Genomic DNA, 21,831 nt, shown 5'->3' with positions numbered 1-21,831 from the left:
GGCAGTAGATACGTAGCCTCTCTGAGCTCAGCATCTTCACCTGTAAAAGGGAGGTACTGCTGGAACCTACTTCATAGGACCGGTGGGAGGACTGTATGAGATAAGGATGAAAGTGCCACCCACAGTTCCTAGCACCTAATAAGGGCAGCATAAATGTCTGCTATTTGTTATTATTACCATTAATAACAAAGTGCTCACCATAGTAACAAAGTGCCGCACTGAGGGCTAATACACAGTCACTCCCCGTCTGACAAGTCGCCTGCTGAGGGGGCCTTAAAGTGGCCGGGCCATCCTCGGGGCTCCCCGTCCCCAAGCGCGGACCACGAGTGGGGACCACCAAGGGAAAGAGGTCGCGACAACGCGGAGAGAGATACCAGCAAGCGGCGAGGCGCGCGACGCGGGCCTTCGCGCAGGTAAAAGCGTTGCCCGGGTGGACCTCCACGTCGCCCGATCAATTCGCACACTGCCGCCCGCCGCCCCAGCCAGGGTCGCAGCCCGCACTCACCTTCCAGGCCGCGGACGGGAGGCCCCAGCACCCACAGCAGTACCTGCCACCAGCGGAGGAGCCACATGGCGCGGCGCGGGAGGCGGCCGGGACCACCACCCCGGCCAGAAAGCAACCGGTGCAGGGCGACGCAAATCGCGCTTCCAGCCGGAGGAAGACTGGAGACTACAGCCGGGAAGCGCGAGTGCCGCCCCCACGTCGCCATCTTAGCAGCTGGCAGCCGCCGCGGGCGCCATCTTGGAGTCGGGCAAACTGTCTCTGGCCTGCGGCCTCCGCCGTGGTTTGGGGCACTTTAGGAGCCAAGAGCCGGATATTTCAGATCATTTCAAAATTTCCTGAAGCCCAAATCTTGGACGGGGTTCCAGCCGAGACCCGTGGACCTCCTTCACGCAAGAGTCGGAGCCTGGGTGCTGGCAGCACCCTGCATAGGGCCGTCGCTTGATTCCCGGGTCAGAAAGGCACAAAGGCTCCTCCTTCCAGGGACCCATCGTGGTGCAAATCTTCGAAGCTCCTGCCTTACCCATGCTTCCCTACCTAGGGTTGCTCAAAGAAATACAGGATTCCAGTTCAATTTTAATTTCAAGAAACAACGAATAGGTTTTTACTGTAAAAGACATCAAAATTCAAATTCAAGTGCCCTGTAATTTTACTTGCTACATGTGGCTGTCCTAACCCTACTCAGGGCAGGGAGGTGTTGGTTTTTTGGTTTTAACTAACAGGGCAATCTCTCCTCCCTAACCCACCTCTCCAAGGCTGGGTCCTGGAGGGGATGAAGCCCCTGATGAAGCCCCTAGAGCATAAAACTAGGAAAGGGCCCAGAATGAAGAAAGCATGGATGGGAGGGAGGTATGCAGCTGTGAACATGAGCTCTGCATTCGAGAGCAAAAGCATGCAGGTGGGTATCTGTCACGCGGAGCAGAGTGCGGGGTCTCTAATCTCCCTCCCCACATAAGAACGCAGGACCTGGTGAGGCCAAAAAGGAACACCCATGGAGCCATAGATAGGAGAGTCATACCACTATAGTCTCACCGGTGGCTGGGTTGGAGACACAGGAAGCAGGAGCCACATTATCCGCAACCCGCCGTCCACTTGTCTCCGCCAACCAACCTCACTTGCTAGCTGCAATCCACTCTTGCTAGCTCAGCCACCATCTTCTTGCTAGCCCCCATTTCCTGCTAGCATAGCTACAGCAGTTATATTAGTGGCCAGTGGCTCACTGGTTACAACTGATGGCCAACTAGCCACAGCTGATGGCCCTCTAATCACAGTAGATGGCCATTTACTACCTGAGCCAGCACCTTTCCACGTGAGGCCAAGAACCTGGAAAAAGCACTCCTGGCTCTGTCCCTACAGTATCTAATAGAAGATTCTCAGAGGGAATGAAAAGGATGAACTTCCTTGGGAGCAGTTAGAGGGGAGGGCCCCATAAAAAATAAAGCAAGTTTTGAGCAGCTACTAATGCTAAATCAGTGTGGAGAGTGCAGCTTTCCAACTTATTTTTAGAGGTTGAAAAAAATAGAAATAAATTTCAAAGATTTTTATTATCAAGCCACTGGTAAATATAGCAACGTTAAGAGGGCTTTTTGGTCATGTGGTTAATCCAGGCTCCACCATTTATAATAGTATATGGTCAATCAGGTTATGTAACTTCTTAAAATTCAGTTTCTTTATTTGTAAAATAGGGATGGATGTTACCTAAAATAGCTATGTGGATTAAAGGAGGTGTAAAGGGATGAGCAGTGCCTGATGGACAGTAAGCACTTCAAAGTGGTAGCCATTACTATTTGGATGTGATTCTAGTGGACCAACCATAGACCACTTGTGCGCATCACAGATTGTTAGACCAGAAAGATCAATTGTCAATCTGACCATCTGGATGATTCTTATATTCTAAATAGGCTGTCATGATTTTGCTGTAATAAATTCTCAAGCAAGTCCAGACGAATCTGGGACAACGGATAACATGGGTGAGTGTCCACAGCTCTGGCGTTGTCACTACCTCCCTCCCTTACCCCCAACTGTAATAGCAAACTTTTCCTTCCTTAACTTATTCTTTCCCCATACCCTCCATACCGGATTTGAAGGTGCATAAAAATCCAATAGGGGCCGGCCCGGTGGCTCAGGCGGTTAGAGCTCCATGCTCCTAACTCCGAAGGCTGCCGGTTCGATTCCCACATGGGCCAGTGGGCTCTGAACCACAAGGTTGCCAGTTCGATTCCTCGAGTCCCGCAAGGGATGGTGGGCAGCGCCCCCTGCAACTAAGATTGAACACGGCACCTTGAGCTGAGCTGCCTCCCAAATAGCTCAGTTGGTTGGAGCGCGTCCTCTCAACCACAAGGTTGCCACTTCGATTCCCACAAGGGATGGTGGGCTGTGCCCCCTGCAACTAGAAACGGCAACTAGACCTGGAGCTGAGCTGCGCCTCCACAACTAAGATTGAAAGGACAACTTGACTTGGAAAAAACGCTTGGAAGTACACACTGTTCCCCAATAAAGTCCTGTTCCCCTTCCCCAATAAAATCTTAAAAAAAAAAAAAAAAATCCAATAGGACAGAGGACAGGGGATTTAGTATTCATGAAAAGGAGACTGATTTGACTCATCTGAACTCTCCAACGTGGATGTCCTGTGGTTGCTACTACTCCTTTTTTATTATGTCCTTTCCCTCTCTGTTTGTGCTGTGGCTGTTTTTTGGAGAGATCCACTTATCCATATTAGAATTGTTGTCTTTTGATAAATACTATATATACTCTAATGACAATTCAATAAATGCAGTCAACAGGATAGAATACACATTTGACTATCTTACCACCAGGTGGCACATGCACTTATTTTCGGTGAGAAAATTGCCTTCAGGTTTGTCTTGAAACTGATTTTATTTTCATTGGGGGGTTGGGGAGCTGGCATCATCCTCTTCCTTTGGCTGAAATGAACTCTGCACCAACACTGTAATGCCAGGGATTGTTTATACAAGAGTCTGATAATAACTGGTATTGTTACACAGTTACACACCTGCAGTCCTCGTGGTTAGTTTGTCCCCCCCCCCCATAGGTTTGCCTAGATTATGTTGATCTAATGAGTCATGAGGACCTCTTGTCTTTCTCTCGCCTTCCCTCTCATCAACAGACAAGTATTTACTTTCTTTTGGATCACTGTGGCAAAGTGTATTTTCCAAAGATTGCCACAATGCCCATCCCGCATGCTGTTCTACAAGTAATTTTGCTACTGCCCCATCAATAGGTGGAATCTAATTCCCCTCCCCTAGGCGGATCTGTGATGCACATATAACCAACAGAAGGCAGCAGTGTATGAAGTGATCCTGTATGACTTGAGGCTACACGGCTTTGTACTTTTTTGCTGGAAAATGTGCACTGGAGCCCTGGGACACAAAGTAGTTGGGCTAAGTCTGCGATGCTCTGAGGAAATTCAAACTAGTTTGCAGAAATGCCCAGTATGAGCTCTTCCCAAATTCCTGACCCACAGAAACAGAAATTTAAAAATTGTTATTTTAAATCACTAAGTTTTGGGTGATTTTTTAATAGGGTAACTTCATTTTATTTTGTAATGGATTAACTTTAAAGAGACTATTTCAAGTAATTTAACAAATCAGTGATTTGGGCACCTATTCATATAGTTTTCTTCCAAGCTCCTTTTCCATTCTTATCTTTTTAATGTTGTGTTTTGATGGACTTAAGTTGACCCAATACACTCATTTCATCAATACCGGATATTCTTTGCAGTTATAACAAAAGATCAACCTCAGCCCCTTCAATAATTCAGTATCCTCCCAACATACTTAAGAGCTGTCCTGAAGCTCAAGGTGATCAGAACAATGTAGTTAAGAAAAACTCTAAAAAAGTATCACAGGCTCTCTTTCCCAATCTTGTCTGCTCAGGACATACACCCTAAATTTCATTCCTAATCAAAAATCATGCTTTACTTTGATATAAGTGAGATGCTACCCGGTATAATCACAAGTATAAACCTCAACTGTAAGAGAAAGAGACGCTTGCATTATTATACTGGGTACTAAAAGCTTGGCCTTTATGCTTTCACTCAGATGATTTTCTCCCAAAGATATCATTTGTATTTGACTCATTAGGAAAGTCAAGCACTAGAAAATGGCTATGTGTCATATAGGGAGTTTCTGACAGAGCTAAGGCTGGAATACCAATTTGAATTCAAGACTTTTTATAGCATTGTACACAATCAATAACCCATTTTAAATGCTGCTGCACTGTTAATACTTCTGGAACAGCTTATGCAGATAAATGTGAGATTTCAATAAGTTGCTTGTATTTAAAAGCTAATCAGAAGGATCCTGTAGGAAGAGGTTTAAGTTACAAGAAAGAGGATAATCTCTAAGAAGAAAGTGGAGAGAGGGAGACAGGGAAAAACTTGAGATAGGACTACCTCCTCCACTGACATAGGAGCAAAGGATGAATGCAGTTAAGCTCCTTTCTCCGTCAGGAAGAAGGTGATCTGCTGAGAGCCTGTGGTAGTATTTAAGTATCTAAGGACAGCGGAGAGTGGAAATCTGAAATAACCTAAATGAAGAATGACATGAGAGCTAATACAAAAGAATTTCCTGGTAGCGCTGGGGATCCAGCTGTGGTTGCAAAGCAATTTATAGTGGCAACCGGCACAGGTAAGCATTTTTCTCCAATAGCATTTAGCAGCAGCACAGGAGTTAATGGTAGCCTAAATTAGCCCAGGGTTAGTGTTTTACCCGGCTTGTGTGATGGCAAGACCAGCGGGCAAGTTAGCTGAAAATAATGAGTTGCTAAAGTCTTTATCAGTATAACATTATTTTGAAAGGGAAATTTCATGAGTTGGCCATTTCTTAGTACATGAGTATTTAGTACTCATGAGTACTTAGTATAACCTACCATGTTTCCCTGAAAATAAGACCTAGCCGGACAATCAGCTCTAATGAGTCTTTTGGAGCAAAAATTAATACAAGACTCGGTCTTATTTTACTGTAACACTGGCTATATGATACAATATATGATATAATACCGGGTCTTATATTTTTGTTCCAAAAGACGCATTAGAGCTGATTGTCCGGCTAGATCTTATTTTCGGGGAAACACGGTTAACGATCATTTATAATCAGTGTATTAGTTATCTATTGCTGCATAACAAATTACCCTCAAACTTTGTCAGAGAACCGTAATAATCTTTATTATCTCATGTCATTTATAGAGGTCAGGAATTCAGGAGTGGCTTAGCTAGGTGGTTCTGGCTCAGGGATTCTCATGAGATTGCGATCAAGATGTTGGCTGGGGCTAGTCATTTGAAGGCTTAACTGGGGTTGGAAGAGCTGCTTCCAAGATGGCAAGTTGACGCTGACCCTTGGCAGCAAGGCTCAGTTCTTAACCATGCGGGTCTCTCCATACGACTGTTTGTTGTGTTCTCGTGACACAACAGATGGCTTTCCCCACACCAAGTGATCCAAGAGAACAATACTAATGTTGCATTATCTTTTATGGCCTAGCCTCAGACATTTGCACTACCTTACTGGTTACACAGGTCATGTACAGTGTAGGAGGGGACTACCCAAGGACATAAATGCCAGGAAGTGAGGATCATCAGGACCGTATTGGAGGCTGGCTTAACACACATTAAGACTTGGATGCCTATAATATTAACTGTTTCATATTAGACATAATATGAAAATAACATTAAAAAAACACCTCTCCAAGCCATTACCTAATGGTCAATTACCTACTTATCTAATATGTTCTTCCTTTCCTTTTCAATTTGTCAGATCTGATTTTTCTGAGAAGCACTTGAGCTTACAACAGGATTTCAGAAGTTCTATTTAAGAATTGCAAAATCCTCAAGTAATAAATAAATCCCTAAATAATGATTCAACTTACTGTGTTTGATAGTGTATTCAGTGTAGCATTTGGAGACAGATGCACTCATCCTACCTATGAAATATTAAAATTGACATTAAAGGGTAAATGACATACAATTCTCAAGATAAAATCACCCAAGTGTTGGAAGTACCCTTACAGCCAAGCTTTCTAGTAAGAATAACTGCATCAGTTGACATTCCTCTTCTTTCCCTACCCCACCCCCACTCCAGATAACCTTCAGATATCTTGACAGTTAAAAGAGAATCTCTGGTGATAATGCCTGCTGTTCTACTAATACTGATACCCCAATGCCCAAATAAATGGACAAACTTTACAAATTAACAAAAATTCAGCCTCTGTTTTCAATTAAGATACTTTGTTAAATATCTTTTTGAATGTATAATAACAAAACTAAAATTATCATACAAACATATGCCAAGTGTTGGAGTAAGTATTTTAGTTTGGCTATATATCCCATAAAATTCTTGCAATAGCCCTGCATAGATATATTACACATTTTACAAGTGAAGAAAACAAAAAAATTCGCTTAAAGTCCCGCATTAAATGGCAGAGCTTGAATTTGAACCCAAATGCAAACTCTGTCAATATCCCAAATTACCCATATGCATTATTCTCAGTTAATTCTCAGAAACCCATTTCTAAAGCTTAGAAAAATTAAGCAGCAACTTGAGAAAGGTCATAAGCCAGTGAGTGACTGTGCAAGGACTCAAATGTAGATCCATCTCTAAATCCAATGTGTGTTGCTATGAACATAGAAATGAAAAGTAGTGTATTACAAATACCGAATTAGGAAGATGAACCAAACAGGCTACTGGATCAGGCAGTGAGTGCCCTGGAACCACACTTTACAAGGACTGAATATATCTATTAGGTATCAGTATTCAAACATTTGATGAAGGCTAAATCAATACCTAGCTTCATATAAGTAAACTGCAATAATATTACGTTATCAAATGCCATGAAAAGAACAAATCTTTATTCAAATGCTTCTTGTTCTCAATGGAAAGCTGCCGTCGGGTGCTGTGGCAGGGGTGAACGGAGAGAGAAAAAAAACTTAGTGGATGCTTTATCAGAGCAGGAAACTTAACATAGGTAAGATGTGTGCAGGAAAGGACTATAATTTGAAAACAAAAGGAATATGCTTAGCAATATCTTATACTAAGATATCTATACTAAGAATATAGATCTCAGACTGCATATATAGCACTTCAGACTAGTGACTTTTTGTTTTACTTTCCTTATCTGACCTTTCTTTAAATATATTTTGTTTACAATTTTTTTTTTTAAATATAGTGTCATTGTAAGGATTCTTTCAAACAGTTTCAGTACTTTGTAAAACAGCAATTCTAGAAAATGGAGGGAAATTCTTCTAAAACCCATACACCCTAAAATTCAAGACAGAGCACACTGCTTCCCTAAATTGCCTTGCTGTCATAAGACTTTTTTGAGTCTGGACATCTTGTCATACTAGGGTTTATGTCAAAATGAATGAGGATCCAAACTGGCCTTTACTAGCAAAAGATGGAAGTATTTGTGCATACAAATGAATAATTTCAATAGACGGAGATACATCACATGTTAGAATCCATGAGGTCATACTGATACAAATTTTATTTCAGGGTAACCAAATCTTTGATGAGGGGAAGTTTCGTATAGAGACATTTGGCCTAATTGATAAACAATAAAATTAAAAATTGCTATTTTGCAGCCCCAAGTGAAACAAGATAGGCTAAAATCATCAAAGGCTACTGCGATGGTTAATTTTCTGTGTGAATTTGACTGGGCTAACGATGCCCAGATAGCTGGTAAAACATTATTTCTGGGTGTGTTTCTGGAAGAGATTAGCATTTGATTCATTAGATTGAGTAAAGATGTAGGGGGCATCATACAATCTGTTGAGGGTCTGACTAGAACAAAAAGGTGGGGATAGGGCGAATCCGCTTTTTAGCTTGAGCTGGCACATGCATCTTCTTGTCGTCAGACACTGGCATTCCTGGGACGCAGGCCTTTGGACTCAGTCTGAATGATATCATCAGCTTTCCTGGTTCTCCTGCTTGCAGACAGCAGGTCATAGGACTTCTAGGCTTCCTTAATGTCATGTAATAAATCTTCTCATATCTACCCATCTACCTATTATCTATATTCTATTGGTTCTTTTTCTCTGGAGAACCCTAATACACCTACTAAAGCCATTGAGTAAAAAGCGGAAGAGGAATTTTACAATGTATGAATCAGGCTAAAATCACCTGAACCCAAAGATCAACTTTAGTATCACAGTAAGAGACAACCAGTTATTATGGGCAAATTAAATGATGTAATAAATAGGAAGTGCAAAACACTACCTGAAGATGACCCAAAAAATCAAATTGGAATCTCATCACCTTTAGATCTCACTACCAGTTTTACAGAAAATACAGGGGTTGGAGAATTTAAAATAACACCATGGGGATGAAATCAACAAAAGCCACTATTTTTGGGAAAATGACCTATTTCTTCAACAAATAAATTACAAGGGGAGAAAAGAGATGGAATTCCCAAGTGAGAATTAAGAGACGTATCAATAGCATGCAACTGGGGACCTTGTTTGGATGTTGATTCAAACATTTATGTGACAAAAATTCTTAAGAAAATATTAACAAACCAAATATAGCAATATATAAAAGGAATCATACAACGTGACAAGAAGTTTATCCTAGGAATGCAACAGTGGCTGAACATCCATAAATCTATTATTTATGTAATGTAATTATGTAATATACCATATTTACATAATAAACCATTTGTAGAATGCAGAATAAACCATATGATCAATAGATACTGGAAAAACATTTTACAAAATACAAACCCATCCATGATTTAAAAAACAAAAAACAAAAAACAAAAAAAAACTCAAAAGACTAGGAACAAAAGGGAACTTCCTCAATCTGTTAAGAGGATCTACCATAAACATGTAACTAACATCATACTTAATGATGAAAGACTGACTGAATGAATGAATGCCCCTACCATCAGGAACAGGCAATGATACCCATTTTGACTATTTCTATTTAATATTGTATTGACAGTTCTAGCCAGTGCAACAAGAAATAAACAGAAATTAAAGGTGTATAGTTTGGAAGGAAAGAACAACTGTCTTTATTCACAGATAACATGATCGTGTACATACAGACTCCTATGGAAACTACAAAAAAACAAACAAAAAAAAACTACCAGCATAAGAGACTTTAGTAAGGTTGCCAGACACAAGAAAGATAAATATACAAAAATGGACTGTATTTCTATATACTAGCAACTAACAATACCAAAGTGAAATAAAGAAAGCAAAACCATTCACAATATCATGAAAAATAATAAAATACTTTGGAATACATTCAACAAAAGAAAGTCCAAGTTCTGTACACCGAAATCTGTAAAATATTGCTGAGAGAAATCAAGGAAGATCTAAACAGATGGATATGCCATGATCATGAACTGGAATATTGTTATTGTGCCAAATCTCTCCAAATTGATCTACTGATACAATACAATCTCTAACAAAATCACAGGGCTTTTGTAGATACTGACACACTTATACAGAAGTCTATATGGAAACACAAAGGCTGAAAGAGACAAAACAATTCTGAGAAAGAAAAACCAAATAGGAAGACATACATTACCTGATTTCAAAACCTATTAGAAAACTACAGAAATTAAGACAGTGTAGTATTGGCATAAGTATTGGCATAGAGGGTGGCAAAAAAATGTATACACATTTTAAAAAAGGAAAACTGTATTCAAATTGTAATACTCAATATGTACCAATAACAAAAGATGAATACAAGTCACATTTGACTTCTGCAATTACAAGAGGTGCTCAAAGTGGTTACCATCAGCATCCAGACACTTCTGATTACGGTGAACTAATGCTTGAGCAATGCTGACCAAAGTGTCTACCTGTATACATTTTTTGGCACTCCCAGTAGATCAATGAGACAGACAATGAGTCCAGATATAAATATACACAATTACGGTCAACTGATTTTCAATAAACATGCCAAGGTAATTCAATGGGGGAAAGGATAGGCTTTTAAAGAAATGGTGATGATATAACTAGACAAAATAAAACTGTATACTTATAATGGGTGAGATTTTTTGTTATGCAAATGATAATGCTTCAATAAAGAGATATAACAAACCAAAGTTGTTTTTATCATTATGGGACAATCAGGACAGTTTTAACACTGTATACTTGATTATACTTAGGAATTATTACTTTTTAAAAGTATAATAGTATGCTAATATGTTTTAGAAAGTCTTTAGTTTTGGATATATGTATTGAAATATTTTAGGATGACATGATTTGGAAAATTTTGCTTCAAAATAATTAAGGGGACAAAGAGTAGGTGAGGACACAGACAAAAAAAGATCTTGAATTTTTAATTACTAAAGCTTGATGATGGTCAATGGAGAGTCATTACACTCTATATTTACTAAATTTTAATGTTTGAAATTTCTAAACTAAAATAATATTTTAAACAGAATTTTCACTGAGATTTTTTTTGGGGGCGGTGGTATTTTGGTCAGTCCTATACATACTTAATAAAAAAAAATCATTATCAGTTTTAGTCATCAGCCATTCCATTCCGTACCTGGCAGACTGAAGAAACATAAGACCTATTTGTTCCTTTATGTGACAGAAAAAGCACAGCAGCCACATAAGTAGCTCTAAACATGATTTAAAAGCCAGCGTCATCACAATTTACGAGTGATCTCTTACCTGATATTTCTGAGCTTACACAGAATAAGCACAATAACCAGTTTAATGGTGAAATTTTCCTAAAAACTAGCCAGTAGTTTCACTGGCTCTGTGTTAAAATTAATTAGCTAATTTGTTGAATTTATTAGGCCAGTTGAATGCTTAGGAAAATTACTAATTAAAATGTTTTTTCATTTAAATAATAAACTCTCTACATTCAAGAGTAGTTCCAACACCTATTAGAATGGTTATCATCAAAAGAAGAAATAACAAGAAAGGGCTGGCCAGGTGGCTCAGGCGGTTAGAGCTCCATGCTCCTAACTCTGAAGGCTGCTGGTTCGATTCCCACATGGGCCAGTGGGCTCTCAACCACAAGGTTGCCAATTCCCAAGGGATGGTGGGCAGCGCCCCCTGCAACTAAAACTGAACACGGCCCCTTGAGCTGAGCTGCCTCTGAGCTCCCAGATGGCTCAGTTGGTTGGGGCACGGGCTCTCAACCACAAGGCTGCCGGTTTCGACTCCAGCAAGGGATGCAACTAGCAACAGCAACTGGACCTGGAGCTGAGCTTCACCCTCCACAACTAAGACTGAAAGGACAACCTGAAGCTGAATGGCACCCTCTACAACTAAGACTGAAAGGACAACAACTTGACTTGAAAAAAAAAGGCCTGGAAGTACACACTGTTCCCCAATAAAGTCCTGTTCCCCTTCCCCAATAAAATCTTTAAAAAAAAAAAAAGAAAGAAAGAACAAGAAAATGCAAAGAAAATAAGATACATTTATAAGTTAGAGTTTTACATTACAAATCTATAAATATTACTATTTTGAGAAAAACAAGAGTACAGAGGGGCAGATTTCAGAAAGCACAATCCAAGAAAAATATAAGATCCACAGTGGTCATAGAAAAAAAAGGTTTATAATTTATCATTTCCCTACTTGAAAAATACTCTAAGAAACAAAGTAGCAAACACAGTTGGTTTTAAAGGAATGACTTTATTAATAAATATACATCCATATGATGATGTAGATACAAATCATGAACACTACTCTCTATTCCCATACACATAATTGCACACGAGTAGCTCAAGTTCATGGACATAAAAACATACACAGTATCTATTCCGACTTTTTACAGCAGAGGACAGCGTGCTTATATCAGTTAATTGGTAATTATTTTCTCTGTAATTATCTGTGGAAAAAGGAAACTGTGAAACTTAAAGAATCAAAGTGGTCTGATTACTATAAATCACACACTTGATTTAGTATAGCATTAAGTTTTCCAAAAATTAAATAGATTATATGTGAGAGCATAGATTTTTCTAGTTGGGGGTGGAGAGGGAAAAGCAAAGGAAAGATTTAGATACATCCTAGAGTTTAATAGGATATAGTTAAGCTATAATAAAAACAGAAACCTAATAGCATCAAAATATTTTATGTCCAAGGAAAAAATGTTTTGAACAACTGTTGTGAATTCTTATATTCTACTACAAAGGGATCATAAAGTTTTACTGCATATAGAGACAATGACAGAGTAGCAGTTATCAATCATCAGCAGCCCCTGAATTGTTCTTTTAAAGCTTCTTAGAATATAAAAGGGTTTTTTTCCCTTTAGCTCATACACTGGTTTTTCTTAACACTGGACGGATCACCTTTAACCTAATAAATGGATTCAGATAATTTTTCCTCCTTAACACAAACTCTATTCGTATTTCATGAAAATATACATGCAAATTCACACAAACATCAGTTTGGAATGAATATTACTTTTATTACTTTAACAGATGTTTCTTTTAAAAAGTAAATAAAAAATATAAAGAATTTTTAGTCTAATTGAAACACTGATTTTAAAAATGTCCCCAAATATTAAAAATTAAGCAGATACTTTTCTAATACAATGTACCAGTATGCTTTAATATCCAGTGCAAAACTCCAAAGATAGTATCAAAATCATCCCATACTAAAGATTAGTTATGCAAGGCATATTTGTCAAAAAATGAAAATTTCATCTGCTTTAGCTCCTTATTTGTTAATATAAGAGTAATAAATAAGGCATGTTAAGATATTTTTTAAAAGAAAAAAGTAAAGCAAACTTACTTGAACAGCAGATCATTTTCTGACCAACAGTTTTAATATAGAATAGTGAAACCTATTTTGTGAAGAGAATTACACAATATAAAATTAGCAATTTACCTTTAAAGGATCATACAGTGGGAAGAAAAGGCCAGTTTTTCCCAATTGATTATATTATATTAAAGTATAGGCATTTGTTTAACATGCTATTTCAGTGTTTACCATGACAAGAGACAATGTTACAAAAGATGCACAATGTAGTCTTTAGATTATAGAGAAGTAAAAATATTTTATATTTTAAGACTTCATGTTATCACTTAGATGTCTTTCTCTTCTTCAGCATGGCACCAATAAACTGTTCACAAGGAGAAAAGGAACTGAATCAGGAGATGCTCACCAGCATACAAATCTTAATACTCCAGGTAACTGCTCACGTGAGCATAAAATTCAGTTTTTTAAACGATGTTATCTGCCACAACTGTAGCCCTCTGCCTGTTTTTATCCCTGGGACATAACTCCTGATAGTAATAAACACTATTATGAACATACTTCCTTTAGTTGATTTCACCATTTCATTAACATGTATACAAACTTCATTATACAATAATACATCTGCTTTATCTTCTGACACACAGCACAGCACCACTAAGTAGATGTGCTGGAGGATGGGGAAAAGGAGAGGGGAATAAATGTAGGCAAGGGCAGGGAGAAAGGGAAGGTTATGTATAACAAAATCAGGAATCAAAATAAACTGAATGGGCAATGTCAAATGGACATACTGAAAAACACAACATGCAACCAAGTCCTAGACAGTGGTATATATTATTCTACGGTAGAACATTTCATTAAACAACTATTTCAGGAACTCAAAAGAGGATTTCAAAGCAGCCAACTGCTGAACATCATTTTGAGAAACAGCTAAATGACAGATACATAATAAAAGTGGCTAAACATGTAAATAAAGATGTAAGGTTTTGTGTGTGTCAGAAGTGATACTGTTCTGAGTAAATTATTAAAATTTTATATTTTACGCTTCTGCAAGAAGAAACTTTTATAGCAATTTAGCTGCCAGAATGTTACAACTGATTATGTAGTCTTCCAACATTGTTCTCTACGGTTTGTGCAAAGCTAAAATTGTTGAGGTCACTGTCTTAGATGCCAGTGCACACAGTTCCCACATACAATGCAACACCTCTTACTGTAAAGAGCAGCATAAATCCAGCTCATGTGTCAGGCATCACTGGAACACCTGAAGGCTTGCTGCTTTTTTCCTGATAAAAAAGGTATGAAACATGACATCCATTTGCAATCAGCGTTTGCATTAACTGAGAGCAAGCCCAAACAACACAATATGCGCCTTTTTAAACTTTTAATTATTTTAAAAGTTTTTGGGTCCTGCGAATCTACGTTATAATCTCAAAGGCATTTAAAATCACAAATACAGACATTGTAACTTTAAAGTTCAGTGGAATCTTTTTCAAATTCAAAGATAATAATAGTTTATTTTATTTAGAACAAACTCAGAATAAATAAAATGTATATTAACAAAGAATATTATTTTCAGAAATGGGGGAAGAGAGATTTCCCTCTGTCCCTCCTATACATATCTACCCAATACTTTTTTTCTTTTCTATCTATCTTGCTTCTAAAGCAAGCAGTGTTGGAAAACATTTTCTTTTGGATAAAATGGTCTCACTAGAGCCACAATTAGATTTTTAATTACACTAACCAACAATATTTTTTACATGTTTCATGCATAGATGGATCCTATATATTTCTTAATACTTGTGTTCTGACAGTCAGAAAACTGCATTTTGTTTATACCAGTTCTACAGTCTACCATTCAATTTGTGTCCTTTGGTAGATATAAACCTGAAACCACAGTTAAGTGCTAATGCAATAGGACAATTTCTCAGAAAAAACTAAAAAACATTCTGAATAAATGAACAACAGTAATAAATGTTTTAACCATAATGCTTTAAAACTAAGTATATGAAAGGCAAAATGTAGTGACTATAGCTACATGCAAACCTTAAGAATGTTTCTTTTTCTATTATATTAAATATGCTATTCTCAGAATGCACTGTGTCACCAAAAATGTAATGTGCAATTTTTATAAAAAAGTTTAATTTTTTTGTAAATATGAATTGTTCGTAGTGTTTGGTATATATGCTCTTGGTATACAGGCAATTAAAAAATACGCAACCTATCATTGTTGAAAGGCAAACACTAAAGAATTCCTTTAGGAACAATGGTTAAATCAATAAATGTCATTTAGATCAATAAATAAGAAGCTGCTTAAACCTAGAACATTAAAAATAAGATTTTTAACATCTGAAGTCTATGTAAATACCAAAGCATACAAATATCTATGTACTGTCTCCTGAAATAAATGTTACAAAAACTCACAGCCATACCTCAAATAATCCTGAATCATTAGTTTGCTTTGTTCCATCGGTTAAAAATACTTTAGATATTCTCTTTATTATACTGTAGGCTTACTCCACAAACTAACAGGTATGATGGTTTCAGTTGCTTAGCACATAAACCATCTATTTAGAATGGCCCAAAAGTAGTAATGAAATATAAGACACAACCATAACGCTAAAGAAAAAGCAAAAATGATTTAGTTAGGTGTTACACTTGAACCTATGTACAAATTCAATGCCACTGCTCATGCCCTGAGTGCATCTGTCAGCATATGGCGGTTTCTGAGCAAAAGCAGGGAAAAAAACAAACAGGAAAACAAAATTGGAAAGCCCAGGCCATAAAATATGTCAAAATAAAACCAAGAAGCTTTGGGATTATTCACAACCTTCCTTCTTAACCTGGCCCTCCTTTCCTGCCTCACTCACTCATTGGGTGGCTTGACTTCACTGCTGGTTTCCTCTACCCCGTGAACTGCTCTGCCATGCATCATAGGGTAAGGAAAAGCAGCAGTGCCACAGCCATAACCAAGATCGGCAAGACGGGATAGAGCTTTAATGCTACCTGGAGGTCTCCCTGGGCTGACTTTGTATCCCGCAGCTTTGGTTGTACCCAAAGGTCTGCCTGGACTTGTCTTAAATCCAGCCGCTTTGGTAGTTCCCAGGGGTCTGCCTGTGCTGGTCCGGTATCCTGCTGATTTGGTGGTTCCCGAAGGCCGGCCACGCTTACCAGATCGATTGAGATTTTTCTTTTTCTTTAGTTCATCTTTTATCTCTATGCTTCTACCACTTGTAGTCTGCAAATGCGTTTCATTTAACGGGTCTTGCCTCTGACAAGCCATTGGTTTGTGGCTGACTGGGTGGCTGTATTTGCTTTGCTGGGAGGAATATATGTCAAAGTGATCAGCAGCTCTCATGGCATCTTCATTGAGGCAGGAAGGCTTGCCAGGCCCACAGAAAGCAGGATTACTGCTAGCAACGGGATGCATCATTTTCTACCAAAAATAAAAGATAAGTATGCATAAATATACAAATATACATCTGTATACCAGCACTTAGTGGGAAAATAAGTCTGTCTTCCAACAACTATGCAGGCTTACCTAAAATTAGGCTAACAGGCAGGACTCCAGACCACTTATAAACAAACACACTTCAGCAGATTCAAAGACTTATTTTTCTCAATGTAATCATGGGTAGGGACAAACGCCATACAAACTCAACTATAATACTAATTTACTAGCCATAATGTTCTCTGCTTAGGAACTGCAAAAGTGTATAGGTAGAAAATAAATCTGTTCTATTTTGTAGGCTCTTTTCTTCTAGATCACTAACCCCAAAGGATCACAATAAAGACAAGAACTCTTATTAACACAATTCTTTTTTTTTCAGTTTGCCTAACATTCTTAGAATGTCTCCCTTTGGCCTTTTATTACATGTCTCACATGTATACTTCTGATCTGGTCGCAGTTTCCACAAGGTGGACACTTCATCATTACTATAATTGATTACTTATATAGAATCCTGAGTGTATGTTACACTTTATAAAAGATGGAATGTGACAAGCAAAGAACACAATTTCTTGGCTCAAGGTATTGACTCCCTTCAAGCTACTCTATCCAAACAGGAGGCAGTACCAATATAAAGAGTAAACAAAGGTTAAAAATGGGTAAACATTTATACAAACAATTGAGACTTATACTACAAAAACATAGGTAACAACCATAGTAAAATGCTCCTTATTTTGAAAGTATGGTTGAACGTACAACACTGCTTTCTCCCTTGGTCATAAATATGACATGGATCTTTTTTTCCTTACAAGAGCCCTGTGACTTATTAACAAACAGTCCAAAGTTTCTTTTTGTCTGTGAGGACATCTCTGTGATATTTTTTTCTCTTTATAAAAGATGTATTACAACTACCACCATAACAAGCCAGCCCTAAATAACAGTATCATTTAGACACACAATAAACGAAAGTTTATATAGAATACAGGATTATATTTATATTTCAATGAGGTAAAAAAGATAATTCAGATTTAGAATCTATATTAAATCTATATTAAAGCCTAGCCCCAAGTTGTCAGATGTTTCGCTATACCTTTCACACATGCAAAACTACACCAAAACCTCACGAAAATAGTTATTCCAAGAGGCTAAGAATAGATAATGTGAGCCAAAACCACTGTAAATTTATTTCAGTTTATAAAGGCAAAAGGAAATGGGGATGAAGTCACAGAACGGAATTCTGCTAAATTACTAAATATTTGCTGAGAATCAACAGATATAGAGCTGTTGGCCAGCTGTCTTAGTCTTAACTATGAAGGAAAAACATCTACAATGAGAAGCTACTTTTTTAAGGCAGAAACCTATGACTAAAGAACATAAAACAAGACTGAACTAAACACATATATTACAAAGGAATAATTCTTCACTCATTCCCTAAGGATGTAACGAGAACTAGGTTATTATCATTAAGTTAAATTCTAATTTCAGATGAGAAACAAGGAGAGATCAAGATGTGTTCCAAATATAGTAACATTAGCTGAAAGTGAACAGTTTTTGAGCATTTTCTATGCGTCAAGTAATGAGTTTGCACATTGTCTGATTTAATCATCACAACTCTATGAGGAACATACGATTATCAACTCTGTTTTACAAAAACTGAGGAAGACTTTAAGCAACTTGCCAAGGTCACACATTAGGAAATGGTAAAGCCAAACTCGAATTCAGAGAATCTGACTTCAGAATCAACACTATCAGTGTAGGTCATATCTACACCAGGGTTTCTCAACAGTAGCACTATTATTTGGGTCAGATAATTCTTTGTTGTGGACGGTTGTCCTGTGCATTGTAAGACGCTTAGCAGCACCAACCCATAGGTGTCAGTAGCTAACCCCCCTCTCAATCAGTGACAACCAAAACTTTCTCCAGACATTGCCAAACAATCCCTGGGGGGCAAAATCCACTTCCCAGGATGAGAATCACTCAGCTAGACTAAAATGAAAACACAGGCTCAGTGGGTTAGAGCAGGAGCTCTTAACAACAAGGTTGCTGGTTCAATTCCCACATGGGATGGTGGGCTGCGCCCCCTGCAACTAAGATGGAAAACAGCAACTGGGCTTGGAGCTGAGCTGGGCCCTCCACAACTAGATTGAAGGACAACAACTTGACTTGGAGCTGATAGATCCTGGAAAAACACTGTTCCCCAATATTTCCCAATTAAAAAAAACCCACAGGACCCAATTTAAATTATTCCTATTTAAGTTTTTATTCACCTCTTTAGCTCCTACCTCTCCAAACATCCACAAAACCTTTCTGTTGACAACACCTACAAAGTCAAATAGATTTGTTTTCCAAATGGAAGAAAAGCCAATGTTGGGATTTGTGAAGGGACCAATCACATTCCTCTCCCCTTCAAGTTATAAACTGATTGAGAAATATAGACAGGAATTAAATAGGAATCAAAACACTAGTTTATTTCCAATAAAGTTGGACTCGAGACCAATTGCAAAACAAGGAGAAACACAAACCTTTGAGCAGAAGATTATGAGAAAAAGTGACTCCTTTTTTAATTGTATTATTCAGAAATCACCATGTTGGAAAGCTGTAGTAAAGAGGTAGAAAGGTCCAAGTTTTCTTCCACAAGTAGCACAGTCAGTAAAGGGAGAAAATTTTCTTCCTACAACATATTTTCACTGCTTTATAGTTCATGCCTTTTAAGTTCCTATCACTAACTTACCAAAACCTTCCCTCCCTTAACTTACTTCCCTTAACTTCATTTTCTCTATATCAGAACATTCACCATCTATTAGCACTCAGGATATACAGGATCTCAGCTTACACTATATTAGGCTTTTAAAGGCAAGATGCTGCCATATATCCTTTACTCAGATACCAATCAACATCGAAAAACACACACCATTCAAAAAGTAGACCTGCAATTTAAAATAAAAATGCATCCATCTCCAATTCCTTTAATCTGTTCCACGAATTTATGCATTTGGTTTTGTATTATATTAACTTACTTCTTTGTTAGTGTTGTGTATGGCGTTGGCCCTCAATAAACGAGCCACATTTATTGAGGGCCAACGCCATACACAACACTATTCTAAGCACTAGAAGACAAAATAGACAGGAGTGAAGCTGTTGATCCCCATGGAAAGACAACTTAAAGAACATTTCTAAAGGACAAGTCTCCTACGTATTCTATATTCTCCTTCCCTGCTACTGCCAAGAAATCAGTACAGTATTCTGCTTACTCAATAACTGAGGAACAAGAAATTTATTTTGACAACTACCCACATAAACAGTTAACTAAAAATGGAAATAGAGCTAAAACGAATCCTTTTCTACTTCCAGATTTCAACCTGTTAAGATGGGACTCAGCACCATTAGATACTTGTGTGCATAAACTTTTTGTATATATTTACAGGCAGCATTTACATATACAAGTGTTAATCTTACACTTAGTGCTTCCCTACTCCTACTTCAGGCCTTGCCAAGTGAACTGTTCTTTCTTCAAAGGGCACATTTCTTAAGAGCCAGAATGAACACATTTGTAGAAAGTTTGAACTGAATGAAAGCCAAGAGTTACAGAACAGGCAGGCTGTGGAGACTACCAAAGGTTAATTATCGTTTAAAATGGTTCACCGAATACAAGGGAGTCAACTAAAGAGCTTCTATATTTTTAACTATGACTAAATTAGAATTTTTAAAGCATATACTAAAACTTGCCATCCCTGAAGTTGTTTTACTGTGTTTACCTACTAAAATCTTTTAGTGAGCCATTCTTTAGGAAGTCATTCCTTTCGTTTTCTTGAACGTGGCAGTCAGTCATTACTGCCAACATGAAGAACTATTACTTTTTTTAGTAACTGCACAAAACATTCATGAAGCCTTCTAAACACGGAGAAAATCTTCAAGAATTCCAAGTTCTGTTCTCTTCCAAAGATCAAACATCACACAATTCTCATTTCAGGTCATTTGGCGCCTGACAATTATATAGAAACAGAGATGATTTTTATCATTCTAAATGAATGTCCATTTGTGACCCGCCTCAATCACTCAGAAAGTCTATTCAGCAAAGACGAAAACAAATGCCAGTAGCCGCGCATCCTGCCCCACCTCGGAGTTTGGATACTAGGACAGAACATAAATAACGGCCTTCTTTGTCTTCTTTCTACTCCTTAATTGTGCCCCACAGGGCAGGTTCCCCAGTGCCAGAATCCTGAGTTGACATGAAGCGTTTAGAAATGTATTACCTGTTGTGCCCGAAAGTGATTATTAATGTATTAGCAATAACAACTTTGCAGACGATACACGCCCACACCAGAGAGAAAGAGCTGTATACCCTCTAACCAGCAAAATTCGTAGCCGGCTGTCCGTGCACTCGGGAGTTCTGCAAGCTGCAGAGCGAGGACCGCTGATTTTGACCTCGCAAAGAAAGGGTGGCCCCTCCCCTCCCCGCCCGCCACAAGAGGAATTTCCCCCCAATAATGGCTCCAAGTCTAAGGAAGAGCAGGCGACGTCCGGGGCCCCTCCTCTCGCTCCCGGCTAGGCCAGAGCTCCTTCTCAGGCGTGGGTCGGAGACCTTTCCTCACCAGCTAACAGGCCCCCGTTCTTGCCGCCTCCTCCACGAGCGCCCGCCGCCCGGCCTCTGCGCCCAACAAGCTGACAAACCCCCGCACGCCCACCTACCTCAGCCGCTAGTAGCCCGGCCCCTCAGCGCGCCCAGGGGCTGCCCATCGGCTGGGAATCTCACGCTGGCGCCGCTCCCTTCCCAGCCCACCGCCTCTTCACTGAGCGGAGAAGAGCCCGACAGAGGGGCAGGCAGCGAGGGCGGCGGCGGCGAGGTGGACGCTAGCTCCCAGCTCCGGCCGCGGCCACCGCTCAGGGTCCTGCCCCCGACGCAAGAGGAAGAGGCAGCCACAGCCCCGTCCTGCGAGGAGTGGCGTGCGCGAACTCGCGAGGATCGCGCACGCGCACGCACACGCACATCGCGAGATCTAATCTCCCGCCGACCAGCACGCAAGTCCGGGGAAAGTAGCCCGGGAAGCCCGGCTGCGCTTGCGCGTCGTGAAGACCGGCAGGAGGCGTGGTTTAGACCCGAGCTTCTCAGGCCGTAGTGCAGACCGTGCGCTGCAGCTGGGCTGGAGAGACCACCGAAAGGGAACTAACTTCCTTATGTGGGTTGATTTTCACCCAAATTTTGTG

At 39.1% G+C, this 21,831-nt stretch overlaps 1 protein-coding gene across 3 annotated transcripts in view; it reads right to left on the bottom strand.

Annotated features, from left to right (window-relative positions):
• The window catches only part of LOC109451843 (UPF0461 protein C5orf24 homolog), a 34,433-nt gene extending 12,830 nt beyond the window's left edge, over positions 1-21,603 (bottom strand). The window contains exons 1-4 of one of the 3 annotated variants that reach the window (XM_019740360.3): positions 21,316-21,603; positions 16,185-16,614; positions 14,393-14,464; positions 12,097-13,548 (exon numbers count right to left, since the gene is read on the bottom strand). In XM_019740360.3, coding sequence (XP_019595919.1) covers positions 14,424-14,464; positions 16,185-16,611 — 468 coding nt within the window. In that variant the 5' untranslated portion in view covers positions 16,612-16,614; positions 21,316-21,603 and the 3' untranslated portion in view covers positions 12,097-13,548; positions 14,393-14,423. Of the gene's footprint in view, positions 1-505; positions 13,549-14,392; positions 14,465-16,184; positions 16,615-21,315 lie in introns of those variants that run through there. The other 2 variants (XM_019740377.3, XM_074313531.2) reach the window with 2 other exon arrangements.
• Between the last annotated feature and the right edge of the window lie 228 nt (positions 21,604-21,831).

The sequence above is a fragment of the Rhinolophus sinicus genome, chromosome 5 (genome assembly GCF_057876585.1).
Source record: "Rhinolophus sinicus isolate RSI-liver-muscle chromosome 5, RSI-T2T, whole genome shotgun sequence".
Lineage (NCBI taxonomy): Eukaryota > Metazoa > Chordata > Mammalia > Chiroptera > Rhinolophidae > Rhinolophus > Rhinolophus sinicus.
This window is presented reverse-complemented; position numbering and strand designations above follow the sequence as displayed.